This window comes from Populus euphratica, unplaced genomic scaffold (genome assembly GCF_000495115.2).
Source record: "Populus euphratica unplaced genomic scaffold, PopEup_1.0 scaffold54.1, whole genome shotgun sequence".
In the NCBI taxonomy this organism is placed as follows: Eukaryota; Viridiplantae; Streptophyta; class Magnoliopsida; order Malpighiales; family Salicaceae; genus Populus; species Populus euphratica.
This window is the reverse complement of record NW_011499910.1, coordinates 39,867-60,241: the sequence shown is the minus strand read 5'-3', so window position 1 is coordinate 60,241 and position 20,375 is coordinate 39,867. Positions and strand designations below refer to the sequence as shown.

General features: G+C 32.3%; 4 protein-coding genes and 1 pseudogene across 4 annotated transcripts in view; all 5 read left to right on the top strand.

The window, feature by feature from the left end:
- Window positions 1-3,102: 3,102 nt before the first annotated feature.
- Window positions 3,103-4,947, top strand: LOC105133809 (probable glutathione S-transferase). The gene is made up of 2 exons (XM_011037933.1): window positions 3,103-3,572; window positions 4,378-4,947. The coding sequence occupies exons 1-2, from the start codon at window positions 3,255-3,257 to the stop codon at window positions 4,720-4,722; spliced, it is 663 nt and encodes a 220-aa protein (XP_011036235.1). The 5' UTR covers window positions 3,103-3,254; the 3' UTR covers window positions 4,723-4,947.
- A 2,240-nt stretch (window positions 4,948-7,187) lies between these two features.
- On the top strand, window positions 7,188-8,605 carry LOC105133808 (probable glutathione S-transferase). The gene is made up of 2 exons (XM_011037932.1): window positions 7,188-7,621; window positions 8,051-8,605. The coding sequence occupies exons 1-2, from the start codon at window positions 7,313-7,315 to the stop codon at window positions 8,393-8,395; spliced, it is 654 nt and encodes a 217-aa protein (XP_011036234.1). The 5' UTR covers window positions 7,188-7,312; the 3' UTR covers window positions 8,396-8,605.
- A 937-nt stretch (window positions 8,606-9,542) lies between these two features.
- On the top strand, window positions 9,543-11,061 carry LOC105133806 (glutathione S-transferase U19-like; annotated as a pseudogene).
- Window positions 11,062-13,536: 2,475 nt separating this feature from the next.
- On the top strand, window positions 13,537-15,890 carry LOC105133807 (CASP-like protein 2A2). Its single transcript, XM_011037930.1, has 3 exons — window positions 13,537-13,821; window positions 15,090-15,207; window positions 15,309-15,890. The coding sequence occupies exons 1-3, from the start codon at window positions 13,607-13,609 to the stop codon at window positions 15,543-15,545; spliced, it is 570 nt and encodes a 189-aa protein (XP_011036232.1). The 5' UTR covers window positions 13,537-13,606; the 3' UTR covers window positions 15,546-15,890.
- A 2,277-nt stretch (window positions 15,891-18,167) lies between these two features.
- LOC105133805 (translation initiation factor IF-2, chloroplastic-like) overlaps window positions 18,168-20,375 on the top strand; it is an 8,765-nt gene continuing 6,557 nt past the window's right edge. The window contains exons 1-2 of the mRNA XM_011037929.1: window positions 18,168-20,086; window positions 20,218-20,250. Of these exons, the coding sequence (XP_011036231.1) occupies window positions 18,527-20,086; window positions 20,218-20,250 (1,593 nt within the window). The 5' untranslated portion in view covers window positions 18,168-18,526. The remainder of the gene's footprint in view (window positions 20,087-20,217; window positions 20,251-20,375) is intronic.

The following is a 20,375-nucleotide window of genomic DNA, read 5'->3' as shown; positions in this document are numbered from 1 at the left end:
ACTCAGTGACACGACCAAAACATTGATATCTTCTCTCAAATACAAGAGTGTCGAAGTAATAAATAACTCGGCAAGATCGGGGTCAAATCATAGAAAAGTTAACTATAATAATAATAATAACAGCAACAATAATAATAGTACTAGTACTAATAACAACAATAACAACAACAACAATAATAATAAGTTAAAGAGGACCTTGAAATATAAGATTAATATGAGGATTAAACAATGATAAAAATAAATATCAATGTTAGAGGATCTAAAAATGGTATTCCAAACAAGTATAGTATAACTCTTTTTATTACTCAACTGGAAATCACACACAAAGGAGGTTCCAATCGAATTATAAATGATTAATATGATTATATTAATTATTTTATTTGAATAATGTTAATATTTGTAAATATTGTCAGGTATTCATAATTATAACTTATGTCAACAACAAATCAAATTCCTTTCATAGCATAGGTGTAGGTTTTACCATATGGTTAAGTTATAAAAGTACCAAGCATTTGTTATACCAAGTGTTATATAACGTAAATCTAGATTAACTATTTAACAAGTAAGGTATTAAGAATTAATAAGATAAAAATAATAAAACATGTTAATATCAAGTTGTTGAGGATATAAGCATTGAAGTCCATATTGAATATATATTATACTTATTCTTACACCATTAGTGTAACCTTTTCATCTTAACATAATAAACTTAGCTAAATATAATAAAAAAAGAGAAATATAAATAAACAAGATAAGAATATAGATAAGATATAAGTGAACTAAGTAAATGAAAGAAAATGAAAGGCATAAGCAAGATATTAATGAAAGAAAATCTTAAGCATTACAAAAGTATAAAGAAAAAAAGTAAGAACATGATCTTAATCTGAAACCAAGATACTTAAATGTATGGTAAATGCCTCCTTTTATAAGCTAAAATTTAAAACTATTGATTTGTTGACTAATTGTTGAGTGGGTGACCACATCTTAACTTGGTAACAATACTTATTTTCTTGTCTAAATAAAATATAATTGCTAACATCAGAATTTGAACAAATTGTCTTATAAAAGTTCTAGGAAATTATCTCGGCTTTCCAACAAAAAAATAATAAGGTCATTTAGACTTCTAGAACTCAAGATATGGGTTAAACATTAAATAATATCTGGACTGCAGGATAGATTTTAACTTCTCCGTTGTTGCTATAATTTGAACTTGAAAACAACATTTTTGAATCTTGGACTTCTCATAAAAGTTTTAGGCAGGTCTTAGCTTTTCATTCATATAAAGCAAACCCAAATCCAAGTTCTACAGTGTCAAATATTACCCAATGATTAAATAGTATTCTAATTTAGATCAAACCAACATCTCTTTTCTAAATTTAGCCCTCTCTTTGTCTTCTCAATTTCAGTAATTGAACTCATCAACTAATCATTTTATTTATGTGATAGACCTACATTTAAAATGAATATTTACCATAAATTAAAGGTATCTTATATTATTAGATATGTCATTATAAAACATATTTTAGCTAAGGAGTTATTGATACTTCAAGTGCATAATAATGATATAAAATCTTGATAAAAATACACTTTTAAGTACTAATTAGTTGATCAATTAAAAGAGGCGTGTGTATTTTCAAAAATAGATTTGAGGTCATGGTATCATCAAGTGATGATAAAGGAGCAAGATATGGCTAGTTTTGAGACCTTATTTCAAAGACATGAGTAAAGAAGATATCTTCTTGATCAGCATAAGTTTCAAGAATATCTTTATGATTTTTATTTTAATAATGATTGTGTTGATAATAATAGCATAAATAATTAAAATAATAGCAGTGATGAGTTCATTAATAATATCATTACTAATGAGTTAGAGATTGAGTATAAAAATAACATGAAATGTGCCCGACAAAAAAAAAATGATGAACATATTTATTATAAGCTAACTATTATCACAAAGGTTAATATATTCTAGGATTGTATAGATAGAATACATGTTAATGAAGCATGATTGAGATATGGAATTCATTACTTTAAAATTCAATGGAAAAGAAATAATTCATCAATTATTGTTTCTTATATAAATTTTAAAATGAAGAGACTTAAGTTGATATCTAAAATTATTATACACTTGAAATAAAAATAAATAAATAAATGAAAAGTCTTGATTAGAATTCCATAAGATTGAGGAAATAGCAATTTAAACTCCAGAACGAGTTATCTTGAACCCACAAAAACTGCATGATAATTTTCAAAGGAAATTATTTGTTTTTGTAGTTTTTTTTATCTAATTCAGAAAAATATTTTAATTTATGGTGCTTTTATTATGTGCATTTAGTTTAGGAAGCATTTAGTTTAGAGCTTCGTGTAAGCACCAGTTCGAACTCTGACTTAAGAATCCTACCTTATCGTCTATCTCTCTCAAAAATGGGTATTGAAGTTGGATCCAATAAACCACTAAAAGCTGACCCTCATAAGTGATAAGTGTGAAGATTGAATCCTGTAATATATTTCATATATAAACAAAAGAAATTCTAGGATAGGAGTCCTTATTTATTGACCTTGAAGTTCCGGCAACATGAATAAAAGCAGGCAATGGAATTGTATCACAATCGTAACATGTTGAATAGGCATAATAGAGCCCGACTGCCAGTTAAGTTATTGGAGTAGGCCCCCTGTCTTGTTTGTCTTAGCCACCTTATTTTGAAGGAGCAAGCCTGCTTCGGTATTCGGTGGTGGTAGTAACTTCAAAGGAATTGGTAGTATATCTTGAATAGATAAGCATTCATAATGTATGAATTATTTTTTAATTAGTTTAAGTCTAACACTAGCTAAAAATATGATTGCTTAACTTGTATCTTAAAAGACTATTTAAAAATAAATAATCATTAATAAAATTTTAAATTTTAAATTTTGGCACAATAATACAAGATTTTATATTGGTTACACATGTTGTTATTATTATCTTTCTTGTGTTATTTAATAATGTATAGATCATGGTAGGAGAAGGAAGCGAAAGAACGAGGAAAAAGGCAAATGAGAGCATGAGGTCCTTGATTACGTAATTTGCTGTCATGATGAACAAATCATCGTCGCGCGGTCAATAAGTCAACTGTAGAAAACTGGACATATTCACCCGCACACCCTTCCTTACAACAAATGCTGGCATTTCCACACTGACAAACCATAGCTTTTGTAGTCCAAGAAAACGAAGAAGCCTAACTTTACTTCAAGCATCTTCTTTTATCACTTCAAGAATGGCTGGTGAACAAGTAACCCTGTTGGATTTCTGGTCAAGTCCATTTGGTATGAGAGTGAGAATAGCATTGGCTGAAAAGGGTGTTAAGTATGAGTACAGTGAACAAGATTTGAGGAACAAAAGCGATTTGCTTCTTCAAATGAATCCTGTTCACAAGAAAATCCCAGTTCTTGTCCATGATGGGAAACCTGTTTGTGAATCACTTATTATTGTTCAGTATATTGATGAGGTGTGGAAGGAAAAGGCTCCTTTGTTGCCTTCTGATCCTTACGAGAGAGCTCGGTCTAGGTTTTGGGCAGATTTTGTTGACAAAAAGGTATGCTTTTTTGTTCTTAAATGGTTCAAGTATTTGGCTTATGATTTTTTATTGTTTTGAGGTATGACTTGATTAAACCCACTTTGCAATTTGATAAGCTTGGAAGAATTAGAATATTATATCACCAGTACAATTAGCCCTTGAGACTAATATATAAAATCATGGAAGAAATTCGGCATCACAATATGGAATGGTGGAAAACTCTGTATGATGTTCATTTCTTTTTCTTTTTTTTGGTAAGTAGTATGATGTTCATTTCAAGTGTTCTTGGCCACCAATTCTTTTTTATATAACAAATTAGCCATTAAGGTTTCTCATCATTACTGTCATTCTTGTGAGTTCATGACAATTAAAGAAGAGTACTTTGGCACGATGTTTCTGTACAAGGATTACCTGATTGGTTGGGTCCAACAACCTTCAATAAAAATATTGGATTAAAGATAAGATTTTGGGCTTAGGTGATGATGCTTTTGTTATATTGGTGGGCAGTCACCTTCAAGTATCCAAAAATATATCATCGATGGTGACATTATTGAGGTTTTCCTATTGGTGAACTTCCCTTGGTTAAAAAAAATGCCATGATGAGCCTTCCATCTATTACTTAATTATTAGTCACTTTCAACGCAGCAAAGTAAATAAGACGTTACACACCATCTTAATTTGTTGCTACGTTAGCTGTCTTTGAATTTCTGCCCTCTGAAACAGTGATTGGCTAGACAGAAATTGCATGTACTGGTCCAACCGTTGACCCTTGTGATTCCAAAGTCACTAATTTGTTTTACAATGGTGTGATATGAATCTGTAGATGTATGACTTTGGGAGGAAGATATGGACAACAAAAGGAGAAGATCAGGAGGTAGCCAAGAAGGATTTCATTGACAGCCTTAAGCTCTTGGAAGGAGAGCTTGGAGACAAGCCTTACTTTGGGGGCGAGACCCTCGGCTTCGTTGATGTTGCACTACTTCCTTTCTATTGTTGGTTTTATGCCTATGAAACCATCGGCAACTTCAATATAGAGGCTGACTGTCCGAAGCTGATTGCTTACTGTAAGAGGTGCCTGCAGAAAGAGAGCGTCTCCAAGTCTCTTAAAGATCCACGTAAAGTCTATGATTTTGTTGTGATGCTGAGGAAGATGCTTGGGCATGAGTAGCGAGCATCCATAGACAAGGCTGGCACTTGGCTGCGCCTGTGTTATGTACTTATGTACTGTGTTTTGTTTTGTGTGATTTATGTCTAGGCTAGCACTTGGTTGCGCCTGTGATATGTTTGTACTCTGAGAGTACTTCGATGTGTGCCTGGCTTGGGATGTGTTTTATCTCCATGTTTATTCATGGTAGAAAATAATATCGTGTGGGTGAGAATTTAAGTTATTAAACTTAATAATTAAGACTCTAAAATTATTATTATTAATATTTATTTATTTTTGTGCATAATGGGAAATTTCTTACTCACTGAAGGGACCAGGTCCTTAAATTCAGTAGGCACAAAGATTTTTATACAGCACCTAACCTAACCACATCCTAAAGGAGACAACCATATACAGCTCGGAGAAAAAGAAATTCAGCAATGGCAACCAGAAGCCATTCCATCAAGATTGATGGAGGCTCCATGCATTAGTTTTTGAGGGTAAATGACAAGGTTTGTCACTATTCTCTTACCTTTTTTATGTTTTTGTCTTTGTACACAAAAAAAAAAAAAAGATAATCCTTAAATAAATATGAAAATCATTTGTTGAGCCATTAGAAAATGACTCATTGATATAGAAAAAATAATACAATAAGAACAATAAATACAAACAATATAATATTATTAAATAGAATCATTTTTAATTTAAAATTTTGTTTTTTTATTAATTTACCACATCAAGTAACATGTCCTTCCAAGAAGTCTATATCTCCTTAAATAAATATGAAAATCAACCTAAACAAACAAACAAAAATCAATAAAAAAACAACAAAAATCCTAAATAGACTAAAAAAATAAAATTATTAAACATGATAATTAATTTTATAAAATAATTAGAAAAAAATAAAAACAACTCAGAAAAAATAAAACCTCATGCATCCATTTTTCTATGTTAAAAGAAAAATCAACTCTTCAATTTATAATTTTAGATATCAACTCTAGTTGCTTCATGTTAAATTCTACATAAAAAAATCAATTAACAATTTAGAGTAATTAATTACAAATCTCAAACTTCATTTATCAACATGTATTATATCAATATAACCATTGAACAAAATTACTTTTTCAATAATAGCAAACATGTAATCAAGCTAATTAGCATAACTTTGATTAATAATTTTATTTTGTTAAGTATCTTTTATATTTTATTTGCACTCAATTTTTAACTTATCACACACTTAATTTATTAATGAAAATATTATTGATGACATTATCATTGTCATTGTTTATGCTATTATTATCAATATAATTAACAACAAAATATGTATTATAAATTGATAAAGAGTATTAATTCACATCTAGAGAATATTAATTCACATCTATCTCATTTTCATCATAAATAAAATTATCAAAGTTTTTATAATATTTATCTCAATTAAGAAGTTATCATATCTACTCATGCCTTTAAAAATAGATTCTCTTATTTAACTATGAATTAGTAGCCATTATTCTTCTAATTTTTCAGACTTTTTTTTCTTCAATATCTCTACTAATTAACAAGATAATCTTCAACTTGCCTATACAATTTTATGATTGCTGGTTAACGAGTTAATTCTATAATTTCTATTAATGTTTTTTATCATTAACTCTTGAATGTTTATTTTTCAATGATGAATCTTCCCATCTACTTTCATATAAGTATTTTATATTTTATGATATCTTTTAATTATAGTTATTCAACATCATACACTAACTAACCACTAGAAATTATTAAGTTTTGATACTAGTGAAAAATATATGAAAACAACATAAAAAACAATAAATATAATCAATAGAAATTTTTTTTGAATAGTACCATTACACCTAAAATTATAATTTAAATTTTTTATTTCTCAATAATTCACTATACCAACTAATATACCTCTTTAAATAGTTTACAATTTTTTAAATAAATTCAAAAATCAATGTAAATAAACCACAAAAACTAAAAATAAAAGGAAAATAATAAAAATTCTAAACAAACTAGGAAAAGTAAAATTATTGAGTATGATTTTTAATTTTAAAAACAAAATAGGAAAAATAAAAATAACTAATAAAACATTAATTTTCCTTAAAATCCTAGCATTTTTTAAATTTTTTAAATTGTATAAAATAACATGTGAGATTTTATTTAAACACCTATACTTTTATTTTCATCAATAACAAAAGTGACTTGGGTTGGATTTGTGCTGAGAGTGTACAATAGTTTTCTTAAAAAGCACAGTTATCGTATTGATTCGAGAATTTGTATGGAAAAGGTTATAGATTATCTGGTGTATCTAAATTAATTATCTGTCCCCCAACTATCACATGAGTATCAATTGAGTTTCTAAACAAAATACATTTTCAATTGAATCCCTCATCTATCAAACATTACCAAATTAACCCACTATCAAAATTTATGATTTAGATTAATAAAGACAAATTTGAGAAAAGGGACTAACTGAGAACTGCCCAGTAGATGGAGGATCCAATTGAGAATTTCTTATTTAGACCCAACTGAGAAGTGGATTGGATGATATAGTTGAAGAATTTCGTTCATTCACTTAGTTGAAGAAGTTTTTGCCACTTCAACAATGGCTGTAACACTGTTGGATACAAGGGTAAGCCCATTTGGCATGAGAGTGAGAATAGCATTAGAAGAGAAGGGTGTGAAGTATGAGTACAGTGAGCAAGATTTGAGGAACAAGGGTCCCATGCTTCTTCAAATGAACCCAGTTTACAAGAAGGTCCCAGTTCTTATTCACAATGGGAAACCAATCTGTGAGTCTCTTATTGCTGTTCAGTATATTGATGAGGTGTGGAATAACAAGTCTCCTTTGCTGCCCTCTGATCCATACCAGAGAGCTCAATCCAGGTTGTGGGCTGATTTTGTTGACAACAAGGTATGTGTGTGTCTGTCTTTGCTTTCTATTCTTAGTTTTGGTATCTGCTTTTACCTCGTAGACTCCGAAATTATTTGTTGTTGAAAAGGCCAACCATTTTGCTTCGATCTGGCATACAAACTTGTAAAAATTATGTGGATTTTTACCTTATTTTCGCCACATTTAGTCAACTGTAAAGAATTTCACCTATATGGAGAGTATATTTTTATGATTAGTCCAGTTGGGTTGATTGGAGGAAATACGACAAATGTATGATAAATTTGATGAAATGCTTTAAACAGGGTCTAGTTTGCAGAAATTACACAAACAAAGAGAGCTAAATTGGGGATTTTCCAATTGAAAAATTCCCCTTTAACTTCTTGGTTGTGTAATTTTGATTACAAGGTTTATTTGTTATTCAATTTTAAATGGTTGGATATGAATCTGTAGGTGTATTTTCCTGGGAGGAAGACATGGACAAAGAAAGGACAAGAGCTGGAGGCAGGCAAGAATGATTTAATTGAGTCCCTCAAGTTGTTGGAAGGAGAGCTAGGAGACAAGCCTTATTTTGAAGGTGACAACCTCGGCTATGTGGATATTGCACTTGTTCCTTTCTATAGCTGGTTTCATGGCTATGAGACATTTGGTAACTTTAGCATAGAGGCTGAGTGTCCCAAGTTAATTGCTTGGTGTAAGAGGTGCTTGCAGAACGAGAGTGTATCCAGATCTCTTGCAGATCCACAAGAAGTCTATGGTTTTTTGGTGGAGCTGAGAAAGAAGTTAGGGTTTGAATAGATGGAAGGATGTGCATCCACAGGCAAGCTTGTTTGGTTTCTGTTTTTCTGCTTAGTGTAAGCCTACAAGCTTCTATCTGGAAATAATATCGTGGACACGTAGTTGTGACCTGTTTTTGTTAGAATCTGAACTTAATTTTTTGGGCATATGTTCTCGTTCAAGAATATTTCAAGCTTCAATAAAAGCCATTCAAATGCTTTTAGTTTTACCTACATAATGTTCGAAATTTCTTTTCATACTATAAAACACTATCCAAAATATAAGCTTTTATTAATATCATCATTTACCCTCTAGTTTATCTTTTTCCATAATTTATCACGACCACATACACTCTGCAGAGGAAGATAGCAAATCTGCTATAAAATCCCGCTTTCTGCTATTAGAAGACTTTAGAATGGAAGAAGGGAATATTAGTGATCTTGTGATACTTTCTTATTCAAACAATGGCACATGAGGTGACACTATTTAATTTCTAGATAAGCCATAATGGCATGAGAGTCAAATAGCGTTAGCAGAGAAGTATGTCAAGTATGAGAACAGTGAAGAGGACTTGAGGAACAAGAGTACCCAGAGGACTTGAGGAACAAGAGTACCTTGCTTCTTCAGATGAATCCAGTTTACAAGAACATTCCTGTTCTCATCCCCAATGGAAAACCAGTTTGTCAATCCCTTATTATTGTTCAGTGTAAGGACAGGGAAATGCCTCATAATTGTTTGTTTTAAGTGCAATGTCGTAGCATTTCAAGCAATTTCTTTTATTACATATGTTCAGCCGAATATCTCCGTGTTATGAAATATCTCACAAAAATGAAATTCTACATAAAACTACATAAAAATAAAAGAAGCAAAATGAAAAGAACCTTAAACTAGTCATCCTCAATCATCTTTTATTGGGTGGAAATCATTCATACATGAATAATCATAAATGTTAATCTTTTTTCTATGTAGAAAATTAAATTTAGTAAATATATTAACTGGGCAAGAAAAGTTACCGGGTTTGATTGAGCCTGAGGAGGCTGCTGTCAATGTTGTGGTTGAATTTCGTAGTTGAGGGAAGAAGAAGACGAAGAAAATGCAGAGAAATGGGGCCTGGGAAATTGAAGGAAAATGAAGAAAAAAGGGGGCTAACGGTATATCTAGTTTAGAAAATTAAAAGTGAAAAATGTATTGGTTGGTTCGCTTATTATTTTTAAAAAGAAAAGTTAAATGTGTGTTTAGTGTCAAGTAGCAATTCTTTGTATATAGATTTTTTATTTTTTATTCCGAGTACATGGGGTTGCCCTGGCACCTACAGCACTAGTTGTAGGGCCGTGGAGTTCCGATGTGAAAGTCCCGAACCAACTCATAGAGGATTGGGCTCGGAAGGATAATCTAGGAACATGTACATGGGCTAGATGGGCTAATATAGTTGAAGACTTGATACTGATGAACAAAGAAAATCAGATTTATCTTCCCGAAATCCTGACATCTTTAATATAGTTGAGGACTTGATATTGATGAACAAGGAAAATCAGCTTCAAGATTTGTACTTTGTACAGTACCCTTCTCCTAAACTCTCTAGTAAATAGAGAAGAAAGAAATTTACTAGTGACAAGTTCTTTGTCCTCAACCTGTTGATGGCTGTAACACTGTTGGATACATGGGCAAGCCCTTTCGGCATGAGAGTGAGAATAGCATTAGAAGAGAAGCGTGTCAATTATGAGTATGCTGAACAGGACTTGAGGAACGAGAGTCCTTTACTTCTTCAAATTAACCCAGTTTACAAGAAGGTCTCAGTTCTCATTCACAATGGTAAACCAATCTATGAGTGTGCCTTATTGCTGTTGAGGATGTTGATGAGGTGTGGAATAACCAGTCTCCTTTGCTGTCTCCTCATCCTTACAAGAGAGCTCAATCCAGGTTTTGGGCTGATTTTGCTGACAAGAAGGTATGTGTCTAATCTGCATCCTACCTTGCGTATGCTTTCTGCTGCCGAAAAGGAATCGGTGTAAATTTTTGTGCTCTGTAGTCAATCATCAAATTAGCTGATTAATTCACTTGAGAATTGTGGGATATTACTCTGTAGGTGTACCGTTCTGGAAGGAAGACGTGGACGGAAAAAGGAGAAGAGAAGGAGGCAGCCAATATTGATTTCATTGAGTCCCTTAAGTTGTTGGAAAGGGAGCTAGGAGACAAGCCTTATTTTGAAGGTGACAAACTCGGTTATGTGGATGTTGCACTTATCCCTTTCTAATGCTGGTTTCATGGATACGAGACATTTGGCAACTTTAGCATAGAGGAGGAGTACCCCAAGTTGATTGCTTGGTGTAAGAGGTGCATGCAGAAGGAGAGTATATCCAAATCTCTTGCACATCCGCAGAAGATCTACATCTTCATGGTGGAGCTCAGAAAGAAATTTGGGCTTGATTAGTAGATATATGAAAGGATATGTGCTTCTATATACATGCTTGCTAGTTTCTGGTACCCTGGTTTCTGTTTTTCTGCCTAGTATAGCTTCTATTCCAAAAGAATTGTTTACAAGCACTTGGTTGTGACCTGTTTGTGTTAGAATCTGAACTCGCTTGTTGGGACTGGGATTGCTTAAAAAAGGTCCCAAGATAATCTAAGCCCCAATTGAATGCTCTTACTATTGCAAACATAATGTTCTGGATTCCTTTTCAATCCATGAAACATTATCCAAAATAGAATGTTTGCATGAATATTTAGTAATATCGTTCTCCAGCTTAGTTCTTCCCACGTCATCCCAACCACGCGCTCTGCAGAGGAAGATGGCAAATCTGCTGTAAAACCTCTCTTTCTGCTATCAGAAGCACAACATTGGGCAGCTAGAAGAGGCGTTTTCCATGCAGCAACCGGAGGGGATGAAAGAGGAAGTATACTACACGGAAAAGGAGAAGAACAACACAGATTTGAGAGCCTTTATGTGTGGCAGAGACCGCCTTGAAGTCAGCAACTCAACCTCGAAGAAAAAGGTCTCCGAGTAGTTCTGACTTGGGTTTTGTGTGGTAATATGTTACAACTACCTTAGATTAGATCATGTTTATCCTTAATAGCTATTTTCGAGCAAATAGAATCATTGTTAGGCTTAGATAATAAATCTAAATAAATAGCTAAAGGTGCATGAACAATTAGAAATAAAATAACATGATTTTCTATAATTTACTAAAAGATTTTGTGCAAGTATATACTTTTATACAGGCTGCCCAACTCTAGCTAATAATAACGTTCAAGCATGCACCCACACTACTTTGTTATATAAAAATATCATTAGCTTATCTTATCGTTAAAATTTTCTTCTTTTTTTTATGTGTTAATACTATTTGATTTTTTTTCTTTTCAAAAAAATATTTACTTTAACCCATGGTATAATATAGGTTACTAGGTTAGACTTTAAAATTGTTTTTTATATTATTTTTTTATTAAATTATTTTAATTTCATATTAAAATCACAATCTAATCTAATTTTATTTTAGATAATTTTTTAAATAATTTATTATTATTATTATTATTATTAAAACTAATCAAAATTCTCTTACTTTTTTTAAAAAATAATAATTTTTTTCAGGTTAAAAAAAAATAGCCACACTGGCTGCCAATCTTGTAAATTCTATAGGCATAGAGTGTTAAGGCTCTAGGCGCGGGGATGCGCCAACAAAGGCACATTGTCTAGAATTCGGCAGCGATGGACAGCGGCAGCCTTGCATAGGCAGAAACAAATTCGGCAGGCAGCGTGCAATGGTCTATGCGAGTCGTTGAGCTTGCGACTTGGCATGGACGTGGGGGCTTAGGTGATGGACCTTCTAAGTCAGCAGCTGACGCAACAGAATAGACAGTTGAGACTGTCATGCGGATAGGCAGAATATGGTTGTATCATGGGGGCAAAATGTGGGGAAGTGGCAACTGAGTGGGGAAGGAAGTGCTCCACTATGTAAGCCACTAAGTTAATGGGAGAGCAAGTGCTCCACTATGCCCCGAAAATAAGGGATTATGGAGATCATGGAGATCATGGGAGTAAGTGCCCCATTATGGCCTGAAAAATAGAGATAATGGGTGAGCCTAGCAACTCACACTTGTTTATAAATATGCTGCCAAGCCTCTGCTGTGTAGCAGACGATTTTGTGCATAGCACACACATTTGTATTGTGTAATCTTTTGTTGATGAGATAAATAAAGGTTAAGAGGTATTCTTGTAAACTTGTGTACTTGCTTGTGTTAATTTCTTATATACAACTTTGTAATTGTAGAAACTTCGTTGGATGAGCGAAACATATAGTTGTAGAAAACACAAATAAAAAAAGAAAGCAAAACTAAATTTAATTAGGACTAGACTGTTATATTAAGTTGAATTTCATTGCAAAAAATTTAATCCCGTCACACAGAGCTTTTTATACAGGACCCGACCGAACCTCATCCTAAAGGCCACGACCATATGCTGCCCGAAGAGAAAGAAATTCAGCAAGGTAGTAGGTGGCAACCGAAGCCGTTCAATCAATGAGAGATTGCCAATCCACCACGGCGATCTTCGGCAAACAATAACTATGCTTCATCTATTTGACATTTGGAGAGTCTAGTAAAGTTCTCAAAGAAAGGGTCAACCGTTGATCACCAAGCAATATTTGCCTAAAAATGAAGTTTCTATTTTTTTTTCCTTGTGTACACTAAACTTTCATTTTCTAAGGTTGGCAATTTATTTTCCTATAAAATAATTAAAAAAACTTAAAAATAAATTTAATTTTTAATGTGTACAACTACACAATTTATTACTTGAAGATAAAAACAATTGTATTTACATGTTAAAATACAGAAATAAATGAGATAGCAATTCTAAATTTATTTTTTAAAATTTATAAATTTTAAGGTTATTAAAAATTATATAATTAGTAATTTTAAAATTTTAAAAACTAATTAAAATATACATACATCATCATTAATTTTAAAAAATAATTGATAATACAATATAAATAAAAAAATATAGAGAATAAATCGTTGGATATACATGACCTTTGGTACGTGTGAAGATAGAGGAGCAGAGCTATCCATGCACTTAGCTATATGTGGCCTGCCTTGATGGTGATGACATTGAATGCTTGTCACCCACCTCACCTAGCGTTCTTAAATGATCGCCCCCTTTTTACGAGTAGCTTCACGTCTTGTTCATCACTGCTTTTTGCAGAATACCAAACTTGAGAAAACAATGAGAGAGAAGGAGGGATGATGGGGAAGAGGGACGAAGAAGGAGATCCTCCAATGGCAATGATGGGGCCAAGAGACGAGAATGAAGATGTGAAAAGCATCATGCGCACTGCTGAGTCTATGTTGCGTTTGGTGCCTGTGGCTTTGAGTGTTTCAGCACTTGTTGTCATGCTTAAGAATACTCAAACTAATGACTATGGATCACTTTCTTATTCAGATCTCGGAGCTTTCAGGTACTTCATATTTTATGTATTTTCATGCACCCATTTTTAGTGCTTTTTACACCCATGTTCTGTGTGTTTGATTGCAAGTTTTTTTTAAAAAAAAAATAATAATTGGAGGGTTTGTTTCTTGTAATATTGAGGTAAGCATAATGCTAATTTTAAGAATATTTAATTTAAGATCATACTTATTGTATTAAATGAGTGGATTATACAATTAAATCTCATAAATCCAAAGTTTCTCCAAGAAGAATTTCTCAGTCGTCTGCAGGAGGCGGGCAATAGGGGTGTGCTAGGTTTACTTTTAGGGATCAGCTAAGCAACTAAAGCTTTAGGTAATTAAGCAGCTAAACTAGCAGGTAGCAGGAGTGCCAAATAGCGAACGCTAGTTATGTTACCCGCAATCCACATATTAGATATTTTTATTTTTTATATAAAAAATATATACTTGTATGTTTTTAGAATTTTATATGTAATTGAATAAATTAAACACAATGTGTATATATAAATAAATAATTATTAACTAATTATTTAATTTTATATGTAATTAAATAATTATTAACAATATTTAAAAATAAAAATTTAAGAAATGAAGAAATAGAGTTAAATCAATATATTTAATGTTGAAAAATAAGATGTTTATACAGTTGTATTTACTAAATTTGTTAATTAAAAATAATTTTTGTAATATAATATTAGAAATATTATATGAATTTTTTTTATTTTTTAAAATAAAGTTTATCCATATAAAAAATTAAAAAATTATAAATAAATAAAAATTAAATGTATAATTAAAAAAATAATTAATATGTAAAAAGAGACTTCACAGTAGAAGAAATATAAAATTTTACATAACTCTTCCACTATAATATATAAAAAATAAATAATGAAACCTGCACAGTAAAAAACTGTATCATTTAAATAATACTTAATTCTGTTCTTACAAGGGCCCGCCCTCCCTTCAGTCACTGGATTAAAAAAAAAAATGATATTGTTTTAAATAAAAATTTTAAAAATTCCTTAAAGTTGACCCTGCATGTCTCATTTAGGTTTGGATAGACTAATGTTCGACTAAATCAATGTGTAAATGGTTAGAAAAAACCAGCTTATGCCAAGCTTTAAATCAGCTGGTCACCAGTTTAAGTAGGAATAATTATGCCAAGTACATTCAATTAGTCGGAAAAACAACTTCTTAATTCAGTTCCTTTTATGAAGCATGATTGTTCTTCACAATATTTCATGCTAACTTGTTTTTAATCACATCCATTTTTATGATATAGGTATTTGGTGAATGCCAATGGCATCTGTGCTGGTTATTCCCTTCTTTCAGCTGTCATTGTAGCCATGCCTAGACCATGGACAACGCCTCAAGCATGGACTTTTTTCTTACTCGACCAGGTAATTCTCAATCCCATCGAATTAATTCACACCCTTAATTTCATATAATATATATATATATATATATATTAATCAATCTGTTTTTGGAGGAACCTATCTAGGTGTTAACGTATGTGATTCTGGCTGCCGGAACAGTATCGACGGAGGTGTTATACTTGGCAGACAAGGGAGACACATCCATCGCTTGGAGCGCAACTTGTGTGTCGTTTGGTGGATTTTGTCACAAGGCCTTGATATCCACGGTCATTACATTCGTTGCAGTAATCTTCTATGCAGCTCTCTCGCTCCTCTCTTCCTACAAGCTTTTCAGCAAATATGATGCGCCCGTTGTGACCTAACCAGGCGAGGGTTTTGAGACTGTCACCCTCTGTTCACCACCACCACCACCACCACCAAGCAATCTCCACTTCCATCTCCATGCGAAGCTAGCATGTCCTGCCCCCAATAACAGCCCAGATCAGGAGGAGGTTGATGACTATATACAGAAGCACTTCACTGCCCTGGTGTGATTCCCAAGAGACCATGCTTTACTGAATCCATGCACTTGAAAATTTATAAGAAATATATATATGCCTTGTATCTTTAATTACAAGCCTTTGGTTTGTAGGAGTTGGTGTGAAGAAATTAATTATATGAAATTTGTAAATAATTTATAAAAAAGCCTTCCATGAGACCACTTGGCTTGAATTCAGACTTGGAAATTTGTACAGACCAGAAATTGTTTGCTTAAACCCAGGTTATTACTACATAATAGAAGAGATAGAGATCGAGACAGAATTATTTTGTGTTACGCTCAATGTTTGTTTTATATTTTCAATGTCTTTGTTTTTATTTTATTTTAATATGGTTACGAACACTATTTGTCTAAGAGGCATGAGCGATTAAGCAAAAAGTGCACAGCAAACTGATATAATTTTCAAGATTTAATGACTTTAATTTACTTAATTATTATATATATATATATAAAGTCAATGTGTAGTTCAATTGGCAGTAAAGTCACCCTTCCCGTAAGATCTCAGGCCTCTCATTTATAATAAATAAATGTACCAACTGGATTTCAATTAGTGATAGGTCCAAGCCCAGATGAGGAGAATATGTACAAATTAGTGGCCCAAATGGACTGCTACTGGTTACAGGTATCCGACCCACCTAAATTAGAAGCACATAACAATATCATCCCAGGTTTTATCAGATATGAAAACTGGTAACCATTGAACCATAGTTTTAAGCTCCTTTCATGAATCTGTTCAGCATCGCTTGTGCAGAACAAAGCTGCTTCGAGAAGCCATAACTAAGCCAATGGAATTCTAGTGATGTTGTTTATGACATGGTCTAATGAGCCAATAGGATAAGATTTTTTATTTATTTATTAATATAAATATTTGGTCAGTTTATATATATCTTAATTAATATTACGAACCCTAAAATTAATAAACTTATAAACTTGATGAATTTTAATTTATAATTTTACGAGTTTTGAACAAGTTTAAATATTAATCTAATAAAATCTAAGTTGATCCATAAAATTTAAGTAAAACCCAGCTAAGTCAACTTTAATTTGTTTTACATAGAAAATAATGTAATTTTAGTTTAATTTTATTTATTTTAAAAAAATCATTTTATTTTAAATAAGTAAAGCAACATTATTTTATAAGTTGACTTAATCAATCTATCTAATATTGTGATAATTATTGTTTTAATTCTGAATTAATTTAAAGATTTATCTAATTAAATTCAATTTAATTTAGTAAAATCTGAATAAAACCCAACCATATTATCTTTCTATATATATATATATATATAACAATATAATTTTATTTTTTTCTAATTTATCTAAAATAATCATTTTATTTTAAATAAACAAAGAAATGTTATTTTATAAGTTGACTTAATGAGTTTATTTAGTATTATGATAGTTGTTATTTTTTAAAGTATTTTTTATTAGAAATTATAATAAAATAATTTTTTTAGTTTTTAAAATTTATTTTTTAATATTGACATCTAAATGATCTAAAAATATAAAAAAATTAAAAAAATTCAAATTCAAATATTTTTAATACAAAAATAAATATGGTGAATAAACACCAGGCTGAGAAGTATGCTTTGTCCATTTATAATGAAATTTCAAAATTATCTTTATATATATATATATATATATAAAGATTCCATCTCTGCCTCGCATGACAGTCGACACTGGATATCTGTGGGCTTTTGTAGTCATCTCTTTGCTTCTATGACACGGCCTTCTGTGCTTCACAGCTCGAGATTTCAATTACTAAAATTATTCTCCACAACGATTCCTCAAAATATCAAAGAAACAGAAATTCCTGCCCTCAAATATTAAAGGGAAAAAACCAGCATATTTAAATTCTCTGCTCCTAAAAAAAATAATCAAATCAAATAAGTTCTAGAATGCTAAAAAAAATCCATGTAAAAAAAAAAAAAGCTACGTAGACTATAGTTTAAAAACATGCCTGAAAGTTAACTTAAGACTTGATTGCTCGAGGTTAAAACTATATCAAGTTAAAAAAAAAAATTTAATATAACTTGGTTGATTTAATAGATTTAATATGTTAATTTTCAATCTGGTTAACTTGATAAAATCCTATTAAAAAGCTGGTTATAATTAATTAATTTTTATCTTTTTATTTTATTTTATTAAAATAATATCTTTTTGATTTAAAAAAAAAATCAACAATTTAATAATTCTGTAAAAACTTAAAATTTAGGCTCTAAACAGTGACATGTAAAAACTATGATTTAAATTTGGATATACTCTTATATTAAAATTTTTATTCTTTAAAAAATTATCTTAAATCTAAGTCTTTGTTTTTTGGGCAAAGAAAATAGTAAATAATAAAAATTAAAATCTGAAAGAAAAAAATTAGAAAAATAATAAAAACAAGAAAAAAAAAACATGAAACCTTTAAAATGCCTTATCTTTATAAGAAAGGAAATTTTGACAGGCAGAGAAGCAACCACACAAGTGCCAATTTTGTAGCTTTGTACACCACCACCACCAAAATCATAATATCCTCTCCATCCACAAACCCCTTCTCTTTTACTTTCTCACTCATTTTCTCACTTTCCAAACACAAAACAAAACCCTTTCCACCCCTTCAAATTCCCTATCTTCCCATCCCATTTTCTCATTAAGGTAAGCTCTGATTCTGCACTTTGTTTTTACTGATTCTGCACTTTGTTTTTAATTAAACATTTCAACTTTAATAGAAATCTTGAAACTCTTTGTCTAATTTACTCAATTTACCCGATATGGAATTATAAAGGGTGCTTTTAGGTTTCTTTTTGGGTTTTGTGAATGGGGTCCATGGTGGTTTTAGTAGGTAGTATGCCATCTTTGGCTTCCCTTGTTAGTTTAGGAAGCTTGAGTGGGTCTACAGCTACTTCTAGTTGTGTTGAATCTTCTTCGCATTCAGTTGTGAAGAGAGTTTCTTTATCAAAAAGGAGTCTTAGGAGGGCTAAAAGTTGGCATTGTGTCTGTAAATATTCAGTTACTGCCACTGATTTCATTGCCGAGCAAGGCAATGCTGTATCACTTGATTCTAGTAGTAGTACAATCAGAGGAGGAAGTAATGGTGATGGTAATGATGGTGATAGTGAGGTTGTCCTTAAACCTAGTCCAAAGCCCGTGTTAAAGTCGCCGGCTGGTTCCAAGGATGAATCCCTTTTGAGTATGAATTCTGTTGGTTGGGGCTCTTCAAGGGGTAGTGGGGATTCTGACGAGGAAGAAGAGAGAAATAAGGTGATCGAGTCACTTGATGAGGTCTTGGAGAAGGCTGGAAAGCTTGAAACTTCAAAACAAAGCCAAGTGGGTGCGAGTGCTGGTAGTATTAGGAAAGAGAATGGGAATGTAAATAAAATGACACCATCTAATTCATATACTGATTCGAGAAATGTTAATTCCACGGCTGCTACTCGTAAAGCTAAAACTTTGAGAAGTGTGTGGCGGAAAGGAGACACGGTGTCTTCAGTGCAGAGGATTGTCAAGGAAGTTCCAAAGCCTAGTAACAAGTTTATCAAGGAGGAACCTAAAACAGTAGAAGCGACAAAGCTAGAATCTCAATCACGTGTTCCACTGAAACCTCCTCAGCCACCTCTAAGAACTCAACCAAAGTTACAGGCCAAGCCATCCGCAGCTCCTTCACCTATCATTAAGAAACCTGTTGTTTTGAAGGATGTGGGGGCTGCTCCAAAGTCACCAATAAAAGATGAAACAGGCTCAGGTGCTGCACAAAGTAAAGGACAGCCAATTTTGATTGACAAATTTGCTCGCAAGAAACCGGTTGTCGATCCCTTAATTGCACAGGCAGTTTTAGCTCCTACTAAACCAGGAAAGGGCCCTGGTCCTGTGAAGTACAAAGACCGAAAGAAAGGTGCTTCACCTGGAACACCAAGAAGGCGGATGATGGACAATGATGTTGAGATTCCTGATGAGGAGCTCAATGTTTCTATTCCTGGTGCAGCTACTGCGAGAAAAGGGAGGAAATGGACCAAAGCCAGTAGGAAGGCGGCTAAGATCCAGGCTGCCAGAGAGGCAGCTCCTGTCAAAGTAGAGATTTTGGAGGTTGGGGAAAAAGGCATGTCAATCGAAGAGCTAGCCTACAACTTGACCATGGGTGAAGGAGAAATTCTGGGGCTTCTGTTCTCAAAGGGGGTTAAGCCTGATGGGGTGCAAACTTTGGACAAAGAGATGGTAAAGATGATATGTAAGGAGTATGACGTGGAAGTCATAGATGCTGATCCAGTTAGATTTGAAGAAATGGCAAAAAAGAACGAGATTCTTGATGAAGATGATCTAGACAAACTACAAGAGAGGCCTCCTGTGCTTACTATAATGGGTCATGTAGATCATGGCAAGGCAAGTAGCAAGATTCTCTATGTTTCTTCATTATCTTCTTTGTCTCATTCTTGGTTATGTTTTGAATGTTAAGAAAATGGTGGTATTTTTCAAAGATTTTTCTAATGTATCTGGTGTTATCCTCTTGACAGACAACACTGTTGGATCATATTCGTAAAAGCAAGGTATGCTGAAACTTCTTATCTTGATGCTCCTCTTTTATTGTTGTAAACACCACAGACAGAATTGGATTTAAGTTTTGATGGCACACTTTCCATGTTGTCCCCCCCCCCCATCACAAAAAGGGTTT